The sequence below is a fragment of the Sminthopsis crassicaudata genome, chromosome 2, assembly GCF_048593235.1.
Source record: "Sminthopsis crassicaudata isolate SCR6 chromosome 2, ASM4859323v1, whole genome shotgun sequence".
NCBI lineage: Eukaryota > Metazoa > Chordata > Mammalia > Dasyuromorphia > Dasyuridae > Sminthopsis > Sminthopsis crassicaudata.
This window is the reverse complement of record NC_133618.1, coordinates 327,234,272-327,258,888: the sequence shown is the minus strand read 5'-3', so window position 1 is coordinate 327,258,888 and position 24,617 is coordinate 327,234,272. Positions and strand designations below refer to the sequence as shown.

Genomic DNA, 24,617 nt, shown 5'->3' with positions numbered 1-24,617 from the left:
CTACTTACTATTGATGAGACTCTGAATAGTGAAGATGTTGGGCAGAAAGAAACTGAAGAACTGATAAAATTAATCCCTGGAGCAGGCAGAGAAAGGCACTGACAGAGATCAGTTTAGTTCCATAGTTCCACCCTCTGGGGAAGTTGTCCAGTCAGAAATCCAAGTTACGTCAAACTCCCAGGGCTCATCCTTTGTAGGAGTCTTGGGCTATATCTTATTAGAAATCCTAGTCATATCCCTGAGGTTAAATTTTCTTCTATAAAATCTACTTTTAGAGAGGCAATAAGATCGTAGTGAATAGAGCACCAGTCTTGAAGTCAAGAGGACCTGAGTTCAAATGTGGCCTCAGACACGGAACACTTCCTGGCTGTGTGACCTTGGGCAAGTCACTTAAACTCCCAATTGCCTCAACTAAAAAATAAAATAAAATAAAAATAAAATCTTTTATGGTCCATGCTATACACGTTGCCCTTCTTTGGGTTAGTCTGCCAGACAGTCTGCCTAATGGTGTCTTTCCCCTAACCCCACCATGCCACGAGGTATACCCCCCCAATTCTACTGTTTCTCAACTCCTCTTCACCTCCTTATAGCTAACTAGCTTTTTTGGGGGTGCTATGTCACTTTCAGCATTCAGACTGCCAACTAAGGGTGTTTCTTTTCTCCTGATAAATGGCAAGTTCCATTAGGGAACTTGCCCCTTCCACCATTAATTATTAAAACCTCTTTCATATGCTCTCTCAATTCTATTTCATATTTACCATTCCTGGTACCTATTGTACCTCTTATTTTGTCTGTAACCTGTTCCCATAAAGAAGTCTGTTTTTTGCCAAAGAGAATAGCCATTGTGAATTCTTCACATGACTGAAACCCAAATTTGGTATCTACCATCCTCTGGTGTCTACACCAGCCACATTACTATGTCTTGTTGCTTCTCATAATGGCAGGAATTGAGTCTCTCTTTCTCTCTCTTAAAAGGCCTATTTCAGCTCCTTTCAAGTGAAAAGGAACTTAGAGCTGAAAGATGCCTTAGTGGACATTTAGTAAAATACCTTTTCCTCCCCTCCCCAATTTTCCAGATGAGAAAAAAGAACCTGAAAAAGTTAAAGATTAAATGAATACTAGCAGTATAAAAATTTAAACCTAGGGTCATCAACTACAATTGTGTTCTAATAAAGAGCTTGTTGAGTGAATGAACTTCAATTTCCTTATATGTAAAATGAGGCTACAATACTGCATCTTACTTACTCAATAAACATTTGATGAAGGAACATCTGTCTTGCTTGCCTTACATGATAGTAGTGGGAATAAAATGAAATAATGTGCATAATTAGACAACATACATTTTAAACTATCAAAACACTGTCTAGCCTGCTGGGAAATTCATTTTCCATGGAGAATTCCCTAAGCATGAGAAGGGCAATCACTAGGGCTTTCATCCTATTTCAGAATAGTGAAAAAAAAGATCCAAGTTAAGAATTCAGAGAATATCCTCACAAATACTTCAGGCATAGCTTTATTTAAACCATGATGGAGTATTTAATTGGCACACATAATAGGATCTCCACTTAAACCATAATTTAAATAAACAACAAAAGTACAGGTAGCTCTACTAGTAGAGGTTGGGTTACTGCACACAGAATCTTCCCTCCCTCACAGACACAAAAGTAGTTTTACATCCAGCTAATTAGACACAAAAGTAGATGGGAGCCTAAGGCCCAATTTTTTGTTAGCATGCACCCGCTGATGCCGAACTCCTTTCCTTATTCCTTGTCTTATTTAGAAAAGAGAGCCCTGTCCTTCCAGGGGGGGAACAGTGGGCATGCAAACAAAAATGGTTTAAGGTTAAAGGCATTTCACAGAATGCAAACAATAATCTCATATTTCACAAACAGAACAGAGGGGAATCTTGTCTTGGTTATCATTGTAGAAACAAAGGTGGCTTGATTGCTTTGTTAGGTTTTTGCTTTTATTTGTTATACTTCAGCATAGTAAAGTATTTTACATGGAAGCTCCACAGTCCAGAAGAAAGCCATTGAGTTTCTTGGAAGAGAAGAGCATCAAATTCTTCATCAGCAGGTAAGAGCCTTTTTTTTTTTTTTTTTTTTTTTTTTTAAACTTCTTCCTGAATTTTCCCAAGTTGCCACCTGGTGCTGGTTCCAAAGGTCTAAAATGCAGGCAGGACCAGGTTGTTTTGCCACTGCCTCATCAATGTAAAAAGTCTGTTTGGCTCAGAAATGCTAAGATACTCAGCTCATGCTCTGTGTAAGTCTTCCTCCTTCCTTTTTTGCTATTGCTAATTTCCCCCAAACTCAAATTACACTTGGGCACATTACTCTTGAGCCCAATACTTCAACACTTAGTCTGATCTCTGAATCAACTGTTGAAAGTACCATGGTCATTCCAGCACTATACAGATTTGACTCAAAGACAATGTTGCACATTTCCATGGTATCCTTTTTCTTCTTCTTCTGTATGTTCTTCACATTAAGGTAACGTTGTTGTAAAATAAGGCTATGGCTAAATACTTCTTAAAAAGGAAATTCCTGGAAAAATCTGTCATCTTCTAGATCTTTTCTCTTAAGGCTATGATTGCAATTCTGGAGATACATAGGAAAAGTTTCTAAATTCTTCCTGGTTAATCATAGGAAGATGTCCCTCATCAAGTGGAGTTAAAACTGGCTCTTCTCTTATAAAGTCAAGATCAAAATTACTGACATCTTCTCGGGATTTCTGTGAAACAAAAAGAGAAGAGAGAAACTTGAGACATGAATCATAATTTAAGCACATCCCAAAAATTTCAAATAATGTCTTTAGAACTCTCATTGGACAATTTTATTATTGCACTAGTCCATAAATATTATTTATAATTAAAATATTTTGTGCTACAGAACTTTGTGTTTTAATGCCTTTAAATCCATTAAGTTACTAATCAAAAGTCAATGTTAGACACTAACATTAAGGAACCTCCAGCATAATCACAAAGATCAAATCTGCCAATAGCTATCAATGCTCTGAATTCTTTCTTCAAAGCAAACAACAATAATAAACTTTGTACAAGCTAAAGAAGAGGGACTTTGTATTTAAGCTGTGTATCTCTCCCAGTATTTAGGATAGTGAAGATACATAATAGAAAATGAATGTTTATTGTTGAAAGCCTTCATTGTAAGACTAAGAGTAGGAAATAATGACCTACAGTATTATTAATTGGCTGGCTTTTTATTCACTGTGCCATGCTGCCATGTAAATATTTTAGGAGTCTTCCTGGCAGGGTACACTCTTCACAGCAAATGGAAGACAAAGGACATTCATCTTTTTAATTTTTTTTTTTTTTTTTGTGAGGCAATAAGGGCCAAGTGATTTACCCAGAGTCACACAGACAGTAAGTGTCAAGTGTCTGAATCCAGATTTGAGATCTTCTTGAGTCCAGGGCTAGTGCTCTAACCACTATGAAACCTAGGTGCCCTAAATTTAATTTATCTTTGGCTCCAGATCTACAACACATCAGACTATTTGAGATAAAATAGCTGCATATTTTATACCTTTGGAAAGATTTCAAATAATATACACAGAGATGGTGCTAGAGCTTTTAATACTCTGTATAAGTACAAGCTAAAATCTTCAAATCTTTTTTCTTCCATCTTTTCTAGTGTTCTCTTCCCCCAAGTATCAGCACTATTCTTTGCCCTGCTTCTCTCTCTCTCACCAGACCAGCTAGCTCTTGAGCTTATCACAAGTTCAACAGCTGCCTTCTTGAGAGCTCCACCCTAGACAGCTGTGCATGGGGCACCAAAGGGACTGTAAGTAGAGATGTTGTAGAGAGAATTTTCCTGGCTACTAGTTCTTGAGTTTGCCAGTTAAAAATAAGATCTTTCTAATTTAAAAGGCCAGAGTCCAGATTAAGAGAACTAAGCTTCACTTTTTTTGTTGTTTTCCACAGGGACTTTGGAAAACTACAGAGCCTTCAGTTGCCAGGAAACAGAAGGAAATTCTTGTATCAATACTATACTAGTCATTATTCAAACCATAGAACCCCTTGGGAGGTGAGTCTCTTGGGTCTAGGAGAATCTCACGACATGCAAAATTCAGGGAGATTTCACTTGAGTTTGAGGAGCATGAAGAAGGTGAAAAGGCAAAAAAAGGAAAAAAAGAAAAAAGAAAAAAAAAAAGGTATGCAAGCAATAAACATTGAATGGCTTGGACATTTGGATTAAAAACCCACCAAGCAAAAGAAGCATACCCTGAGGTTACATTGTAAGGTGTGAAGTAGACTGGAGCATCTTATCTGTTGTAAGACTTGCAGAGAATGCTTCCAGACTTAATTAATGGATAAAGAGAGACTTTTCTCATATTGCCCTAGGACACTTACAATTCTGGGTCTGAAGGGTGGTTCTAGTTGGCGCTGGTTCAGTTGGACCCAGTTAATTTCTTTAAAGAATGGATGCTTCAAGATGGTATGCTCACCACCTTGAGTCACACTTCCCAACCGCATATTGGGGTTCTTGGTCATGAACTAAAAGAGAAAGAGAGAAAATAGTTCCATTTATACATATTCAAGGAATTATAAGATAGAAATATGTTGACAATGGTAGAAAGGTCTATGGGAATCTTTCTGGTGGTTCTTATTTAGCTGGCTGCATTTTCTATCTGTATTAAATGGGGCAGAACACACACAGAGCGAGTCATTTTTTAAAAGTAGAAATCCATCCATAACCATAGTCTTTCCCGATTCATTTCAGATGGACTAAGTCACCAAAAAAAACCTAAAAGAAAGTTGGAGTGTCCAATTCTCAATTATGTAAACATTTTTTTTTTTTCTCTAAGAGAAACTCTTATACAGACTGCCTTTCTCTCACATTGTAGCTCCAGATGGGAGTCTCATTTAGGACTGGAACTCCTTTTTGGAACTATTTCCTAAGAAACAGTTCTGAGAAAAGTGAACTAGATGCCTTTCTCCTTCTTACTATAATGTAACCATAGTGAGAAACAGATCTTTGTTTTGTTTACAGCAAGTTGGTTGTAACAAACATGAATAAAATTGAATTCTTTGGCTGTCAGAAAACCAAGGTATCTCCCTATCCCTTAAAAAAAAAGAGAGTATAGTTTTAAGTAGGAAATTTCTTATAAGATACTTTCCATTTGGGATTCTGGATTTAATGGCCTTGAATCAGTTATCAAGTAAAAGGAACATTTCTACACATTGTAGTGATTAAGTGGTCTTGCATTTGTAAGTTGGATATCTTACATGCAAGTCTTTATTATTATAGTCACATATGGATCTTAACCATCCATTCCTAGTACAAAAGTTCTACTAAGTGTAATGAATTAAATTATACTCCACAAAGTGGCCAACAAAGACATTTACTTATTTCCTGACCAACCTAGGCTAGGATCATTGACTTTCCATGTGTGGAATGTGATTTTTCAATTATAAAAGGCCTATACAAAGATTTTATAATTGTTTTTCCCTTTCAAGTAAGAGGAAAATCCTTTCAGATAAATTACTTAACAACAACAACAACAACAAATCCCAAACAAACAAATAACAGAAGTGTTCCTTAATCTAAGATAAATTAACCTCTTTCTATTTATTAATGTGAGAATGTTATTCCAAGGTTAGAGAAATGGTCTCTGACTGAACTCAATCATAGCTGAATTTTCAGAAAATAAAGGTCAGTTCAGTCACTCAATAAGTGTTTATTAAATGCCTACTATGCACTAGGTACTATGAACAGCCCTCAAGTTTGGAGAATGCCATAGCAGATGTCTGAAGTTGTGATGACAATGCTTTGCTTTAAATGGATAATAATAATATTGGGTGGGGGGAGAAGAGAGACTTCAAAAACTTCTAAGCAAATCTGAAAAGAAGAACCTTGGACAGAATGTTAGAAACCTTCAAAGAAGAGCTAATAAAAACAAAGTTATTAATTGGATTTAATGGCTTCTCTCTCCCAGGGGCAAGAACACAAAAGTCACAAGTAGAGGTACATTAAAGATGGGACGGAGGAAACATAAACTGCCAAGATCATGAATCACAGGAATATTCTGACTAGAACATTCAGAAACTCATCAAGCAATTAAAGTTTAGTTAAACATAGATTAAGGAAATAAATCTCATAGTCAGATTCCATTTAGCAGGAGTTCTGAATGCATATTGATTTGAGTTTTATAAAAACAAGCTCATGCTTGCCTCAGCTGAGAAGAGAGACAATTGCTATAAAATGGAAAAATAAAAAATAGATGGAAAAAAATCCAATAGATATTTTCTTTTCCCAGAAATCATACCTAAATAAAACTCCCAGTAAAACAGCTTTCATTTGTGAACCTTACTAACAAAGAACAATTCTAAGACTCAGCATATGGGGAAAGGAAATAGTCCCAGATGGCTTATTTGAACTTCTTAGGCCTGCCAATTAAAGCTGGTAATTATACAAGAAAAGGGTGCCCTATGAGAATTAGGGTACCACTTGTTCTTTATATTAAGATGCATATAACAATAACATTGTACTACTATATTCCCTGGAGTGACCAGAAGTTCCTATTTTTGAAAAGTTGCTTCTCTCCCACTCCCTCTCTAATGCACCTCAATAATTTGTCTTTTTTGGGGGTGGGGAAGGAAGGTATTAAATTCTCTGAAGTCAGCAAGTAGGAGTTGTCCCTAGGTAGAGATTCTAGGAGTAACTGGCTACTTGTTCTTCCCCAGAAAAGTTTTGAGTTACAGGTAGCTGAGTTCTAAAGATAACAAGAAAATGCCCCTTCTGCTTTTTGATTAGCAGCTTTGGCTAGGGTTCTATGGTAAAACACAACATAAATGTGGCTTGTTGCTTCAGAGAAAGACAGAAATGTTTTTGTTTTCTTTCTTTCTTTTTCTTTTCTTTTTTTCTTTTTTTTTTTTTTTTTTTTTTTTTTTACTAGATAAGTACATTTACTTAGTGTTCTAAAATGTTCTTCTGGATGACCCCCCCCCCCCCCCACACACACACACAATTTTGCAAACAGGTTAATTTTAGATCTGATCTCCTTTGAGAGCAGGGACTATTTTTTGCCTTTCTTTGTATCCCCAATGCTTAAGCCTGTTCCTGGAACACAGTAGATATTTAATAATGGGTTTGGGCCGATTTATTATTACCATGGCTCTTTAAAAATTTTTTTCAAAGTTAAATGTGTTTCTGTAGTTCAATTCAACTCCACCTCTTCATTCATCCTCCCCAAATCCATTAATTAAACAAATTTCAGTTAAAAATACATACTGTATGCAGAATATTTTGCTAAGTTCTAGGGGTTGAAATCACATGGCCAAGTAGGTATATGGTTTAGTGGCAAGAATATTTTATTTGGAACCAGAGAACCTAGATTCAAAATCTGCTTGCAAGACCTTGGGGATGTCACTTAAGCAAGTTAACAAGCCGTATGTACCAGGCACTATACTAAGTAAGGGTCATACCAAAAAAGTTGTGAGAGGGTAGCTAGATGATTCAGTCTATAGAGCACCAGCCCTGAAGTCAGAAGGAACTGAATTCAAATCCAGCCTCAGACACTTATCACTTTCTAGCTGTGTGACCCTGGGCAAGTCACTTAACTCCAATTGCCTCAGGGGAAAAAAGTCTCTATTCTCAAGGAGTTCATAGTCTGAGGTATGGCTGGGAGGTAACACAAACAATTATGCACAGTTATATGAAAATATATTAGAAAAAGTCATCAGAAGGGGAAAAATATTAACCTTAAAGGAGATCAGGAAAGATTTATTGAAGAAGGTGGATTTAAATTGAAATCTGAAGGAAGTCAGATAATAGAGATCAGAAAAAAAGAGAAAGACAAAGGAGACAGCCAGTGAAAATTCAGAGTGGAGAGATGGAGTATCTTATGGGAGGAACACACAGGAAGTCTGTGTAAGAAGACTGGAAAAGGTAAAATGGAACCAGCATAAAAAGTCAAAAAAAAAAAAAAAAAAAAAAAGATTTCACATTTCATCCTGCAAATGTTAGAGGATCTGGCCCTAATTACTTTATCTAGAAAGTGAGGAGGATTGAATTAGATAGCTTCTAGGATCCTATTCAGAACTAAATCTAGGAAACCATGATCTTATGACTTTTATCTGGAAGGAATCTTTTAGAAACCAAGCCCAAAAGAAAACAAAACAAAATAAGGTATAAGGAATTGACTAAGGTCATATAGATAGATAGCAAATAAGCTACCACCATTAGAAGCTTTCATTAGGAAGGGAGATCTATATGTTTTTTCACAATTTTTATGGACTTTTATGTGTAACTTCACATGTGGTTTCTTAATTGTGAATGGCAATAAGAAAGAACCTAGTGCTTAAATTTTTTAAAAACAAATGTAGAAAAAATTTTATTTTTAATATAACTGAGGAAAAACATTAAATAAATAAAATTTTATGTGCTAGTACTAAAATTCTTATCTCCCTTACTAAATTGTGATCTTATAGGAAGCAGGACTTTAGCCTCATACAGTTAGTTAGAGAGATATTGTGAAATGAAAATGAAAAAAAAACAAACATTGTGCAAAACTTAAATTATTATGCTAATATTATCACTATCATCATCACCATTACTAGCAGTAGAGGAAATGTAAAAGAGTAGAAAAATATAAGAGATGTTATTGGCAGGACTAATAGATAATTAGCTATAAAAAAGTAAATGAGTTTAAGATTTCATTATGGGTGGCTGGTAGGATGATGGCTTCATTAACAAAAATACAGTATCCAAAAACAAGAAATTGAGTGGACGGAATTGCCAAAAGAAGGCTAAAATAGTCTTGGAAATTTTTGCCTATGTTGCCCCTATATTTAGGGGCAAGAGAATGAGAAACCAGATTAAGAGCTGAAGAATCTTCAGAGATCATCTAGGTCAAGCCTATCAATCTAAAGATGAGGAAACTGATGCTCAGAGTGAACTAACTTGCCCGAGATCACACAGTAAAGGTAATTAAGATGGATATGGAGCAGTTGGAGATTGAGTAGTCAAAGGTAAAACAGAATAGTAAATAGTATTCTATCCAAGAAGGCAAAGAAAAGAATTTCTAGGAGGAAAGATCATTGGAAGTGCCAAATTCTTCAGCATTAAGGTCAAGAAGAATAAGGACTGATATAATGTCTTTGGAATTATTGATTGGAGGATTATTTCTGTAAAATGAGGGCAGAAGCTTGGTTGTAAAGCACTGAATGAGTGAACACTAAGGAAAAGGATGTGGCAGATGTAAAGGAAAGAAATGATGAGATAGTGATTTGAAGAGACACTAGAATCAAAAAAAGGGATTTTTTTGTGGTCTTTATTTTTAGGTTAGAGGAGAAATCAGTATGTAAGTGGAGAGGAAACAACCAGTAGAGAAGTGATTTAACAGTGCTGGAGAGCAAAGGATAATTGATGTAGTTAAGTCCTAGAGGAGATATGAAAGTTAAGAAAAGGCAGAGAGATTAACCTTGGGGAAGGTGAGGAATACTCATGTAGGAATATATTTTTATTGAGCATCTACTCTTTATAAAACTTTGTGGGTAATACAAAAATGAGTGAAGTACAGTTCCTATTCTCAAAGAATTTATGACCTAGAAAGATATATGATAGAAACATGGGACAGGACCAGGAGGTAAATAGAGAATAAGAAAAGTACACAATACAAATGGTGTAAGGTAAAATGTGGTGTTACAAGGAAGGTCAAGCCAGCATTACATGGTATAAACACAGTACTTAGCAACTAGAAAGACCTGAACCGTTCCTTGCTGGGCAGAAGGGGGAGGGGTGAGTAATTAGGATTAGGGAGCACATTCTGTACAAAGTGACATTTGAAAAGAGGAGCCACTGACAGGAATTGAATAGAGAGAACATGAAAAAGAGGAGGTCAGGTTATCTGCTGAGAGTAAGACAGATATGATTAGGATTGGAGGTTTGAAGAGAGTGGAAAATTTGAAACTGCTGTGGGGAATGCCACAGGGAATCAACTAAATGAATTATGGAATAGGTTGATAGATCCAAGTGAGTTCAGATAAAATCAACTCATGGTGAAAAAAATGATTATCATTACATCACTTTCTCCAGGAATACTTCCACTTGGTGTTGGGGGGCAGAGAAAGCAAAAGATAGGGTTTACCTGAGCTCAGGGATGGAACAAGATAGAGGTAGAGGGCTAACAGGGTAAAGAAATGTAAAGTGCCAGTTAAACAATTCTGAAATGGATGATTATAAGTACCAGGAAGGAAAGGGGACTATTCAAAGTAGAGGCCTTAAGGATAGGGAAAATGAGGGCTTACGACTAGGATATCTTATCTCCTTTTCCCCCCCAAGTATAATTACAAGTATAAATACATGTCCTGCGCAAAAAAAAAAAAAAAGCTGAGAGAATACTTATCAGAAAAGTTATAGTGGCAATTTATTGTGTATATAGGTTGGATTAGTTGTCTGCTGATGTCTTTTCCAATTCTGTAAGTAGCCTGTGTGCATATAATTGTTTATATGCTGTTTCCCTATTCGACTGGGAGTTTGTTGTTTTTTGTTTTTACTTTTCTTTGTATTTCCAAAACTTAGCACAGTGTCAGAACTCATGGTAGGTGCTTAATAAATGTTCAAAGCAGCTAATCCTCACTGGTTTTCCAAGCAGGTATAATTAAATTAAACTGAATTCAATTCAATTCAGTTAGATTTGGATTTGGAACACAAAGCAATGGAAAGTATTGTAAGTGCCTACAAAACCAAAATAGCTGTGGCCATCAAGGAGTATATATTCCACTATAAAGTAATGTCAAGAAAGCGAGAGCAGTAACAACTGAGTTATCACAAAGAGAACATGTCTACTTATGTGAAAAGAGCAAGAGGGATATCCTGAGCATTCCACTGGTAGCCTCACAATATCAGAAGGAAGCTTCTAGCACATTGGTTAGATCCCCATGATGATCTCATGAGAGATCACGGATAAACAAGCATAGAGAGATTGTGATCTTCATTGTGACTATCCAAATCACTGAGATTGAAGACCTACTTCAGTTATTGAGGAGAAGTAGTAGCAACTGAACTAAGCTTTGAAGGAAGAAAAATTACAAGAGGTAGAGGTGAAAAGGGAGTCCTTTCTAGGTGTGGAGTACACAGCTTGTGCAGAAGTTGGAGATGGAATGTTAAATTCATGAAATAGCTAATAGGACAGTTAGGGTGGAAGAGTGCAATGAAAGGAAGAAATATGAATGAGTCTGGAAAGGTAGGCGAGAGGCAGATTGCATAGACGTTTAAATGCTTTGATGACAAGTTTGCATTCTAACCTACAAGAGGGAGCCACTGAAGATTTTTGAGCAGGGAAGATCAATAGTATATTAGTTTCTTTTAAAGAATATTATTATTATCTTTTTACAGGAGAGTTCCTCCTTATTTCTTTTGTTATTCAAATTTGGCATCCAAATAAATAAGAATTTTTTTTTTTTTTTAAATAGGCTAAGTTGTTTATTCCAAATGCTAAATACTTAAGAGGGAGGTGCAGTAGATGAAGGAGAAGGAAAAAATAAGCTTGAGGAAAGGAAGAATAAGGGACTTGGGAAAGAGAAGCAGGTCAGGAGCTTATAAATCAAATTCAATGTATTCAATTTCATTAGTCTCCAAGCTGAGTCTCAAGAACAGGACCTCAGCTAACCTTCTCTAAGGCTTGTGGTCCAAAACAGCAGACTCTATTAAAGATGGAAAAAAACACTGACTTCATGGAAGACTGTACATATTTACACAGAGGAATCATAGCATTTTCAAGAGCCAATAAAATGTCTTTACAGACTGGAAAAGTGAGGGCCCTTGCCAATGTAAAAAAAAAAAAAAAAAAAAAAAAAAATCTAATTCCACCCCAAAAATCTGTCTCTCTAAGTAATTGAGACTGCTGAAAAAAAATCATCCTAACAAGATTAATTACTACAGGGATTCAGACATACCTCAGATGAAATTATAGCACTCAGAAACCTGACAGAGGATAACATAATTAGCTTCTGAGGCAGATGTAAGAGGCAGTTGTGGTATGTTAGACAGAGAGGGATGGCCTCAGACTCAGGAAAACCCCAACTCTGACCTTGGCCTTCTGACCCTGGGCAAGTCCCTTAATTGTTGGCTGGTCCAGGCAAGTTTCTAAGACTTTCTAAAGGTGCTAAGCAAAAATTAGTGTTGGCAAAGGGAATTCCCTTACTGGAAGTTCCCTATACCAATGAGAATACTGGTTCTGGTTCCCTCTCCCCCTCAAAGTAAAGATAGATATTAGCCCCTATGTCCAAACACTAGTTTTATAAAGCTATTGTATTGTATTAACTATTCCATTCCATTTTTAAAGCATTTGCCTGCCCCCATCTCCCTTCCAACTGTGGCTACTAATTAGAGCACTTCTTAAGAGAGCAACAGGTAGAAAGAACATTTTGGTATGCTGGTGTAGGTGAGAGGATGGGAGGGAGATTTCATAGATATTTTTAAGAGCATTTGGGGATGAGATTACGGTTTTTCACATTATCAGAGGAAGGTGCTTGGCTATTTTCTAAATCTGCATCAGATATAACCTCTGCAAGTCTGAGTTTTGCCATTTGTAAAGTGAGATGTTTAGATTAGATGATCTTAGAAATCTCTTACAGATCTAAATTATGTCACTCTGTGGTTATAAGAGGAAATAAGCTTAAACAGCAACAAAAAGAATCTGGGTCCACTTGATAAAGAATATCCTAATAATGAGTTTCAGCACTAGAAAAAGGTTGAATAATCTTCTGCAGATATTAAAAACTAAATAAATGCTCATCTTGTTGTTCTACCTGGGGCAAAAGGTATAGATTAAATGTTCTTTGAAAGATTAGAATCTGAAAATTCTCTAATCTCTGTCAAGACTTAGAGCCTGCCTAATAAATGCAGAAGGAGACAGACAGTTACGAATATGGACAATTAGGAAATTTATTTTTACCTGATTCACTTTATGCCTGTTTTTTCTCCCTCCCCATACACATGTGTGTATATGTGTGTGTGTATGTGTGTGTGTCTATATATATACATATATAGTTTTGTTGCAAGGATTTTTCTTTTTGTTCTTCTAAACTGGGGATGTGTGGGAGAAAAAGAAAATAAATTTGTTGACTGAAATCTAAAATGAAAATAAACTCTAAAAAAACCAAACAACAACAAAAAACCCAAGTCTTCTTAAGAAGAAATCCCACCTATAACAGGCACCCGACCAAATAAACAAAAACATTTCTCAATTTCCAGACTCAAGTAGTTAATGGAAAGCAAAATAAACTTTAAAATCTATTTTTCTGATAGCAAATCTTTTAAAAAACAAACATGGGAAGGAAGTATGAAAGATAGAATTTACAATCCAGAAACACTTATTAAGCGCTTACTTTATACAAAGCATTGAGCTAAATGTTGGGATACAAACAGAAAAGTAAATCAGCACCTAGTGTCAAGGTGCAAATGGCCTAAGTAAATTTGAAAAAGATAGTTATTATAGTGTAATCCCTTCAAAAAAGTTGTTACTGGGACACATGGCTAACACCTGCTTTACAGACTAATTATGCTATCCACTATAAGACTTCTGTCATCTCTAATGATGTTTTTTATGAGATATATTTTTATCTTTGGTAATCTGAATCTTTGCAATAATGAAACTTGCTAAAAGGGGGTTTTTACTGTCCTTTTAAATTAATTAAAATAAAGCCATTGGCCATAAGACTGGTTCCCATTCTGACAGTTCTATTTGATCTCCAAGAAGAATAGTTATCCAAAGCAATTAGGCTAACAAGATTTCCCTTTAGGAGCCAGATAACACTGAAGTTTCTAACAATAGCTGGATTTGGCTGGTATAAAATGGCTTTCTAACTTCATTAGATTTTAGACTTCAACCAAAGAGAAGAGAGACAACTTTCATAGTAAGCTTTTTAAATAGATAGAAGAAAGAATTTCCTATTCATTGCTTTCCACATAGAATTGTGACTTTGTGTAGTTTCAGTATGTAGTAGGAATGGAGGAAAAAGTAAAGAGTAAAAGCCCACATAAAACTGGTTCACGAGATCACAGATTAAGAGCTGGAAGAACCAGACCTAAGAGGTCATCTAGTTTAATCCTTTCATTTCAGATTCCCTGGAGAATTTCTATTTTCTAAGGGAGGGGAAGGGGAAACTTGAGTTTGATCAGATGGTGTGAGAAAGAATAGGAGATTGGCCTTGAGGAGGGGAGAGACCATCTTGCTCTGCTGCTGCCTCTAGCCATTGAAACTATGGGTAAGCTGTAAAAACAGAGTGTTGAGGTGCTAAGATAAAGACTGCAGCCAATTTATTTGGAAGCTACAGAGGAAGATGAACAATGGCTGTTGCCATTTCTGGTGCTGAGAAAAGAACTGGAGAAGTCTGAGTTTCCTGTCCTTTGCATCACTAACTCATGAGCTCTTTTGAGAGAATAGTGAGTTACTCTCTGGAAAGAGTGAGCTACTATGCTGGAAGTAGTGAACTTCTTACTCTCTCTGAAAACAAATGGAAGTTCAGAACAACAAAAGTCATCTTACTGATATATATTTTAATGGTTTTCCCCAAGCAAAAAAGAAAACATAAAATGAGAGGCAGCAACCCTGAATGGGGCAGCATTGAGAGTTAGAGTTGCCAGGTTGCTTCCGTGGAAAGATATAAAAGCCCATTCTACTGTGGAACAGGGCTGAGGATGCTTATTAAAGAGAAAATCATATCCTAAGGGAGGAGTCGGGAACATGTGTCCCCACCCTCACAAAGCTGGGAACTAGTCAAGATGGAGAAACTTGTTCTCTTCATTATCAATTTTCCACCTTCTTTCCCTTGCACTGTTAGAAGAATAACATCATTGCTATATACAGATGAGGGAACAGATCCAGATTCTTAAGTGACTTGTCAATGGTCACAAGGGTAGACAAGTTGAGATATGAATTTAGAGTCCTTTGATTTCTAATCTTTCCAGTAAGCCATGTTCAATAGCTCACATTTACATATGCAAAACTTAACATTTAACGAAGTACTTTCTGTCACAAAGATGCTATGAGGCAGGCAATGCAAATATGTGTATGTTGTGGATGAGGAAACTCAGGTGATTGTCTAAAGTCACATAGCCTAGTATCAGAGATGGGATTTTCCCAAACTCAATGTTTAATCCACCACAACAAGCTGTTATCCGTGGGCTGACCCAAGGGTACCATCTCAGGAGAGAACAGAATAAGGGGTGTGTGTGTGTGTGTGTGTGTGTGTGTGTGTGTGTGTGTGTGTGTGTACACTATTTTTAGCACACCTGATTTACTGGTATGCTACTTTCTGCCTACTTCTCATCTCTATACTTCCTCTTGCTTGTGGTTAACTGGGGGTGGAGGGAGGAGATATGAACTGGTTACCTTTGCCATTACTACTGCCATTACTACTCCCCAGTTACGCTATATGTGGTAATGAAGGGGTGTGGTTAGGACATGTGAATTCCTGGTGGGGTTGTAGAGAGAGAGGTACCTAGAGTGAAAATCAATCCTAATTTTTTTTTTATTTTTTTTGAGGCTGGGGTTAAGTGACTTGAACTTGGGTCCTCCTGATTTCAAGGCTGGTGCTCTATCTATTGCGCCACCTAGCTGCCCCAAAAATCAATCCTAATTTTGAGGAACTGAATCAATTTTGTAGACATCTGAATCTGATCTGACAAATTCATTAAAAGGTAGGGGAAAATGATTCTGAAAAAAGAGTTTATGACTAGCATTGGCAAAAATAATGAGAATTCCTAGAAATAGACTATTGTACAGAATGGTGGAATGGGATATATGATGTGCCAATAGAACGGAAGGAAGTCTACCTTCATAAGTTAGTCTGAGATAGAAATCACTAGGCAGAACTAGGACGGGCAATCTCTGCCACTCTCATTCAGGAAGCATCATTTTACGTCCTTCCTCTGTGGATAGGAAGTCATAAGGCAGTAGAGACAATAGGAATGACTAGACCAGCTATTGCTTCTGTGACTGGAAGCCTCAATCAAGAGTTATAAAGGAGCAAGTTTCTGTTCAGTATAAGGAAGAATATAATCTGAGCCATCCCAAAATAGAATGGACTCCCCATTACTGTTTAACCATATTCTGAATTACTACCTGCTACTGAGGTTGTTGATTCCTGCTTTGGGTGGGAGGTTGGATTATGAAATAACTTCCTATGTCCGTAAGGTTCTACTGTACTTTGTACTTTTCAAAATCTTTTTTATTTATTTTAGAATCTATTCCAATGACTCAGAATAATAAAATTTTAGAGTTAAAAGGATCTCAGCAGTCAACTAATTCAACCTATAAGGAGTCATTGCTATAACATACCTGGCAAGTGCCCATTCAGTGTTTTCTTGAAGAGCAAATTTTATAGGGAGGCAGAATCTATTACCTCTGGAAGACAGCTCCTTTCACTTTGGGAGAGTTCTAATTCTCAAGAAGTTTTTTTCCTTATATCAAGTCTTAATTTGCTTCTTTGCTCCTGCATTGCCTGTTGGTTCTAGTTCTGCTGCAGTACCAAAGTGGGAATTTATTTTGACTGTCTGTTTATATTATACATTATGGATTTTTTCAGTTTTCCTCTCTAAAATGACCTTTCCAGCTACTCTGTGTATATGTATATACACATAATACATGTATATGTGTATATACATATATATACACACACATATATATGAACTACGTATGCACACACATGTAATATGCAGATATGTATAGCAATATATATATATATATACACATGTGTATATAGTGTGTATATACTATACAAATACACTATATAGTCTTTGTATATACATCCTTTTACATGTCTCCTCCTATTAGAATAAAAGCCCCTAGAGCTTGCTTTTTTGCTTACCCAAAAGGCATAGTGCCTTGAACACAGTAAATGCTTATTGACCGACTGACTGATTACAAGCCACAATGGCTTTGGTCTAAAAGCAAATTTATCTTTGTTAAGAGCACGAAGCATGCTCAAATTGATTTTTGGTGGTTCGGTTACTAAGGGTTGAGGTTGTTTTTGTTCTGTGAACACTAATTAGCTAGTCTGCCTTGTGTTTTGATTCTATCAGACAGATATAGTCTGCAATAATGTATTTCTGGAACTACACTGTACTGTATATTTCATTTCATCATAATGTAATCCTAGGCAGTATCCTGTTTACTGTCTTTGCCACAGCTGTGCTTATGCCGAAAGCCTCAGGGGAAATTTTCTGCAGTAAATCTCAAATGAGATGTGGTCAGTATGTGACAGTCCTTTCACATGGCATATTGTCAGTCTCTGAGTGCTTTATTTTGGGATCCATTATTCCCCATTTGCCTTTCCTGTATCACCACAGCCACTTTTCAGACTAGATGCTAGAGTACTAGAGGTACTCTCAGGCCTGTTTTCCTGGCATTTCCTACTCACACAATTGTTATTCTAGTCATCTCATTATCATTTTGTAGTTGCTATTGAGTCATTTTCAATTATGTCTAACTACATGTGACTCCATTTGGGATTTTCTTGGCAGAGATACTAGAGTGATTTGCCATTTCCTTCTTCAGCTCATTTTGCAGATAAAGAAACTAAGGCAAACAGGGATAAGTGAGTTGTTCAGGGTCACACAAGCTAGTAAATGTCTGAAGTCACATTTGAACTCAGGAAGATGAGGCTTCCTAACTTTAGGCTGGTACTATATCCAAGGTACCATCTAGCCACACTTCTTGTTATCATTACTTGAGTCATATTTAAGTCAGTCCATTCTATGATTTTTTATTTAAAGGCGTAGGATAGAGATAAGCCTTAAAGGAACACTAAAGTCACACTGTTGTGTAACTCCTTTTTGTGTCTTCTTGACAAACTTTTTATAAAGCAACTGGACCTAAAATCTATCTCTCAACAAGCATTTATTAAGAGTATGTTATGTTCCAAGCACTATATGATTGTATTAAAGAATACAATAACTCCTCCTTTAAAGGAGATTACATTCTAACAAGAGAGACAAGTACATGCATATGCAAATATAGAACTAATAGATAACTAATAAATGAAAACAAGTACCAGATTACCGAAGGGAAGGGGGTGATGGGAGAAAAGAAAGTCTTCATTAAGAAGGTGGTGCTTGAGGCTATTTGTTGAAGAGAAGAATTCTATGAGGTAGAGGTGAGGAGAAGGATATTCCATACTTAAGGGACACAATCAATTCCAAGGCACAGAGAAGGGAGATGGAGGATCATGTGTGAGAAACAGACTGAAAGCCAGCTTGGCTGGACTTCAGAGTGTGGGGAGAAAAGTAATGAAAAATGAAACTGGAAAGATGGGTTGGGACAAGGTTGTAAAAGGCTTTACAAATTTAAAAAAGAAGTTTTCATTTGATTTTAAAGATAACAGGGAGGCTTCTGGAGTTTACTTAGTACTTTACTGAGGACATAAACTACAATGATTACATAATCTGCCTTTTCTCTGCCCTATCACTTATCTAAACTTTAGGAAATACCACCCTTTGTTTAAGTTACCTGGAATTCTAATGAGAAGTTGAACAGGCCAGTGCTAAGGAAGGATTTATATCTCCAATCTAGCTCCCTTTTGGGGAGGTGGGGCTGGAAATAATGTGATCTTCAGAACAAACTTTTAGATTTTTAAACTCAATCTGGTTAATGAAAACTGTTGGGAAAAAAAAACAGTCTGAATGACAATGAGGTAGGTATAGGGAGTGGAGAGCTAGGGAGGGCACATAAAAGAAATCAGAAAGTACACAGTGTTACAAATCTTCCCTAATATTGTAGTAGAAAATTCCTTCTTCTTTTGCATGACTTTTAAATCAAACTTGCCATTAAGTGAAATGCCTTTCCGCAAAAAGGTCCATCCATGAGGGGTGTACCAAGATCCAGCTTTATTCTTCTTCATGTTACTCTTCCTACCATCTCAGCTTTTATGAAAGAAACCTCATTTGTGTTGCTGTTCTCCTAATCCTCTGGCCACATATTTATCTCCTCTATTGGCTCTTCCTCTTTCCCAAAGTAGCCAAAGTAGGCAAGGCTCTATCTATCCTTGCCTTTTTTTCTTTCACTCTACTATATTCCTAATAGATCTCATTTCTTCCTTAGCTTTGATGATTGCCTCTATGTGGAAACATCACACATCTTTAGCTCCAATTGTAACCTTAATCAGGGCTCTAAATTAATATTTCTAGGTGGTCATGTCCAACTCAACCTCAAACTTAATATGTCCATATTAATTTCAGTATTTCTCCCCAAACCTGCTTGTTCCTAACTTCTCTGTTCCTTTCAATATGGCAGCACCTAGAAGAAACCTCAGAGGAATAAAGGCTTTTTCTTCTCCTTTATTCTCCAGCCTTCTCATATCCAATTTGATCTATCAACTCTAATCAATATTCTCCATTTGGAAAATTGAGTGAACTGTACTGAGGCCATCTTGTGACTCAATTCTGGATGTAGCTTATTCCCCTTTCTATTCAATTATGAATCCAGTCTAATTTAAGAAAATGTTATCCTACTGTTTGAATCTAGCTTTGCATTGCTGGAAAGCTGAACCACCTTAGTAGTGCTTAGAGACCCTTAACTAAGGACTTTAGTTATAATGACCAGAAATCCAGTCAAATCTGAAGATTGATAAAAATAATTTTTTCATAATTACAGATCTCAAGTAAACCATATATATCTTATCTGAAAACTGGCCCTAGTTTCTTAAGTTTCTTTGATTAAATACTTAAATACTTTGATTAAACACTTCAGGGAGGAGGATACCTATTTTTCTCATTTCCAGGATTAGCATCTGTTCATCCTACCCCTTCCAATTCAGAAAACCCCTAATCTTTCCTCCAAATAGAAATCAAATGACCTAATCTTATACTCTGGTTTATATTCTGTTAATTATTTTCTTTTAATGCATAAAAATCTGGCTCCCTTGGTATTTAAGGTCCAGTGCCAAGCAGAAGAGGCAGGGTATGATTTGTTATGCAAATTGAATGGTTTGCATAATAAATCAATATGCTCGGAAACTTGAATCTTTGCTTTCCCAGTACCTTCAGATTTCACTTAGTACACACACTATCTCTTACATTCATTCCTTCCCAGCCACTCCCACTGTCACTACTCTCATTTAAACAATCATAACTTCCTTTCCTGCCTTCTTATCTGTTTTTTCTCCCACCTCTGATCCACCATAATTTACATGATGTCCATGTAAATCTTCCTAAAGCCCTGTTACTATTATTGCCTTCATAAGAAGGATTGGGAAGCTGAGCAATGGGGTGGAATTTATGGTTAAAAACAATGAGGGTCAGAATCCCCATATTGGTGCTTTAGGCTGTTCTACCAAGCAGTTGCAGAACTAAATGTCTTAGAAGAAAGGAGAGAGAATCATGTGGGTTCTCCTTAGCTGAGCAGTGTAGGATTTTCCCCTTAGGGTTGGATCTATTGTTCCTGCATGACTTGTACCATCTTGACATTTTCCTGTGTTATAGTTGTTATTCTCCAACCTTGGTACTCTATACCCTGCTCCTAAGCTTTGGCAGAGGCAGTATTTCTATTACATATAACACTAAATGTCAAAGGGTCTGTTTTTTGTTTATGGTTTTGTATTATTCACAATATTTTCTGTATGGTATTACTTCTCCCTGTTCTCTCCGGCTCAGTTATAAAGTCATGAGATGTGATTACAGATGATGATGTGTTAATGTTAGCAAGGTGTTAATATACTGTTATCCCTTTACAAGCACAAATACCTTTTTTTTTTTTTTAAAGGGTACAACTTTTATTAGACAAAACAATGATGGGCCATGATTCTTGAGGGATTGCAGTTTGGGTGGAGTCAGTATAGGCCAGGATCTAGGAGTTCGAGAGCCCAATGCAAGGAGAACTCATTGGGGAGGAGGAAGGGAGAAGTGCTCACCCAGAAGGAGACACTCCCATCTAGCAGCTAAGAGGTAATTTGAGAGTTCGTGACACAAATGAAGGAGGCACATTCTCCAGACATACACTGACACAGAATCAGTCACTTAAGACCATAATTAACTTCAAGAAGCATGACCTTCTTGGCCAAAAAAGAGAATCAGTTATGAGGTCAAGGGGGAGTTAGTCCTGTCAATCAAGAATTAACTTTCAGATAGAATTGCAAAGGGAGATAAAAGCCTTCCAGACTTGGCAACAAGAGAAGAATGAGTCACCTTGGCCATATGTGTTCCCTACATGTGTTTTTCTACCATGGTTCTTTTCAGTTTGTGTCATAATTTCCACCAAAATTATGTATCTGTGAGAGTATCTATCCCAGATTTATGGGGGAGATATGTTTTGTAACAAATTTTCTTCCTATCCCAATTTAATGAAGGCCTTTGCTAAGAGCTGTGGTGTGTCAAAGGGGAAACACCTGGGAAAGGACAAGGAGAGAAACACTAAAAGTGAAGTGCAAAGTTCTTTTCTTTCCCAACCTCTGGCTTCCAGATTACCCTGACACAGATGGACTGAATTGCAACTTTCAAGGGTTACCTGTGGTCATAATTCACTATTGTTTACTCAATCAGAAAGAGAGAGAGATTCATACTATTAAAGGTATAATAAGGTGTCAATATCTTTTAAACACATTAAAATCTCATTATCTGTGATTACACCCTGTGACTAATATCAAGGAGTTGGGGCTGGGGAAATAGGAGGGTGAAACAAATCTGTACCCTCTTATACTAGTACAATGTCTTACACAGTCAGTTTGTAATAAATGCACATATATTTTGTTGCAAAATGAAGAACACAGAAGAGTGGTAGATGGCATAAATCAGACATAGCTTAATTCATAACATCTTTAGAATTCTTCTTTATTTTCTAGTATGAGGTCACTGGACCATGGATAGTTATTCTGTCACTACTCTATTTAAAAGTTTCATCATTTCCAGAATAAGGTATCCTTATTCTATCATTCAACGTCCATTATAATCAGGTTTCAACATACCCTTCCAACCTTCTGGCATACTCTCATCTGGGTTTCAACTGGAATACTCCTTATTCCACCTTCTTTTGCTATCCTCTCTTGTTTCTGTCTTTATTAATTTATTAATCTCCACTCCATCACTTAGGTTCTATGAAGGCTTCTTTGATTCTTATCTGCCTGCCAGCCTCTCACCCAAAGGGAAGTGTATATCATAGTACTTTGTTTAGATTTTGTAGTGTTTGGGCTAGCTTTCTGGAAGTCCTTGGGTCCAGCCTGAGACCTTGGTCTTAGTGGAGAAATGATGAAGGCAGGAGAGCCACCACGAGGCTGGTCAAAAATGGAATGTCTCATTTCTAGTCCTTCTCAACCTTATATACCCTATTATGATTACATCATTACAGCATACTGAATAGAGAACCATTACATCACCATACTAAGTACTAAGTATATATGTGAACTAGAGAACCATAATCTCATCTGTTCCAATGAGTTAACACCTTGTTGTAAGTATCCTTGTTTCAAGTATTCTTCTCCAGAGTTCTGGCCCTCTACAAGATTTCTTTTTTGCAATGATTCTGCCTTTCATTATAATTATTTATGTCCTGTATTTCTACTATTAGAACCTATATTCTTCAGAGATTTATATTATGGTCTTATATCACATTTGTGTCTTTTGTACAATTACTCAGCTATTGTTTATCTATTAGGCACTTGATTAAAATGGCAAAACAAATTTATACACTAGACTGGGTTTTAGCCATAGAGTAGATATCCAATATTCTATAAAGCAATAAATATGTAGAATTCTGACATGATTTGTGAGTAAACTACTATAATCTTATATGGAGTTTTAACTCCATTAAGTTACAGGATTATATATGTGGACTAATATGATTTCCCTAGAAGGACAATATCAGTCAATCCTGCTAAAGGGTTTGCAGTGTTTTTGCATATTAATAAGCATATTTTACTAGAATTTTTTGGATCGTCTTCCATTTTATTTCTCTTCTTAGCTTATAAAGAGGCCCCAAATTCTTCAACTCTCAATTAGGCAGGGATTATGTAATTTCTGAATTATGCCCCTTTTCCACATTTTTCCCTATATTTTCCCTTTAAAGTGGAAAAAAACAGAAAAGGATATAAGCAGCCAACATTTTTGAATAGCTATGGTAAAAGCCTTGAAGGGGAGATATTTGAAGCTGGTGGCTAGAGACAGTTTGGGAATCCTTTGTAGATTTTGTTTTTTGCCATGTTACAATTGTTTCCTGTCACTCACTAGATAAATCCTTCACCCAGTAGGATTTTTGTAAACAATGGTATCGTGGCTTTTTATTAAACTTTGATGATATTTTTGATACAATTAAATTTTCTATTTTCTGCATGGTTAAATATTAAATGCACTCAAAATTTTCCTTTGATGCCAAGTTTATAATGAGCTGTAAGGTTAATGAAAGGTGATCCAAGAATAGGAACCAGAAAAACCTACCAGGAGAGTACATTAAACTCTTCTTTCAAACTACCCTTATTTGAGCTAGATACCTGTGACAACCTAAAGAAAGGTGTTGACTTAAGAGAACTTTGTAGGCACTGAGTTGTTATTTTTACAGACATGACTTAGAAAACTGGCATTAATTCTCTAAGTATGTCAAGTCTCAGCCTATCAAACTCAAACCAACTATGTATGGCCTTTCCTTATTCCTTTTTTAGCAGTGGGGAATGTCAATATAGTCCTGCTCTACTCTGCAAGCAAACAAAGATATTTTCTGCCTGCCAGGATACAAGTATCTGCTTTAAACCATACCCATTGTAGCTCCCCTACTGTTTAGAGAGGGATTTTAAAGAATCTATTCTCATATAACTTATAACAACATTGTACTCATATCTTGAAGGAATAATAACATAGGGATCAACAGCAGCAGGTACTCACTATTTGCTCAGTTTTCCATCCTTACATAAAGAGTACAATTTAAATTAATCTTCAAAAATGACAATTTGTCATGCCTACTATCTGCCTTTTACTGAATACTAATTGACTGAATTAACATATATAAAACTATCCTTCATCTTATTCAGATAATGGCAATATGAAGACATTTTTCTCTGTATGCATCTGATTTTCAAGCTCCTATTTGATGGAAATAGTCCAAATTCATCTAACACACAGTTAGTGTTACAGGCAGCAATATAGCTGTTAGAAGTAGCTAGGTGGTAATGAAAATAGAGCACTAGGCTTGGAGTCCAGAAGATCTTAGATGTTCAAAGCCAGTTTCAGATATTTATTAGCTTGGTCACTTTGGGGAAGTTACTGCAAATCTTTGTCTGTTTTAGTTCCTAATCTGTAAAATGGTGAATCATAAAAATACCTATCTTTCAGGATTGATATGAGGACCAAATGAGATATTTGTAAAGTATCTAGCATAATGTTGTTGCTTCTTCTTCTGCTGCTGTTGTTCTTTGTTCTCAAAAATGACTATGACTTCAGAGAATTGAGGCTATGACATGCAAGTAAATTGGATTTAAGTGAGAGGTTTGGCCTAACAGTTAACAAAAACAGAGGTTTTTATTCTGAACTTACTGACAGAAATAAAAGTATACACTGATTCTGATATCTTTAGGGCATTTTCAGGAAGTCTGAGCAATAGAGGGGGAAAAAAAAGCCCTACCAAAGTTATCATCTACCTGGATGTACCATATCAAGGAAGAGAGGGTACATCCTGAG

At 36.3% G+C, this 24,617-nt stretch overlaps 1 protein-coding gene and 1 long non-coding RNA gene across 4 annotated transcripts in view; one reads left to right on the top strand and one right to left on the bottom strand.

The window, feature by feature from the left end:
* The first annotated feature begins 1,956 nt into the window (after positions 1 to 1,956).
* LOC141556339 (uncharacterized) overlaps positions 1,957 to 24,617 on the top strand; it is a 31,494-nt gene continuing 8,833 nt past the window's right edge. The window contains exons 1-2 of the long non-coding RNA XR_012486503.1: positions 1,957 to 2,076; positions 3,938 to 4,040. This is a non-coding gene — a long non-coding RNA (uncharacterized LOC141556339). The remainder of the gene's footprint in view (positions 2,077 to 3,937; positions 4,041 to 24,617) is intronic.
* The window catches only part of PRKCH (protein kinase C eta), a 276,978-nt gene continuing 254,839 nt past the window's right edge, over positions 2,479 to 24,617 (bottom strand). For all 3 annotated transcript variants that reach the window (XM_074290306.1, XM_074290305.1, XM_074290304.1), the window contains exons 13-14: positions 4,367 to 4,510; positions 2,479 to 2,730 (exon numbers count right to left, since the gene is read on the bottom strand). In XM_074290306.1, the coding sequence (XP_074146407.1) occupies positions 2,584 to 2,730; positions 4,367 to 4,510 (291 nt within the window). In that variant the 3' untranslated portion in view covers positions 2,479 to 2,583. The remainder of the gene's footprint in view (positions 2,731 to 4,366; positions 4,511 to 24,617) is intronic.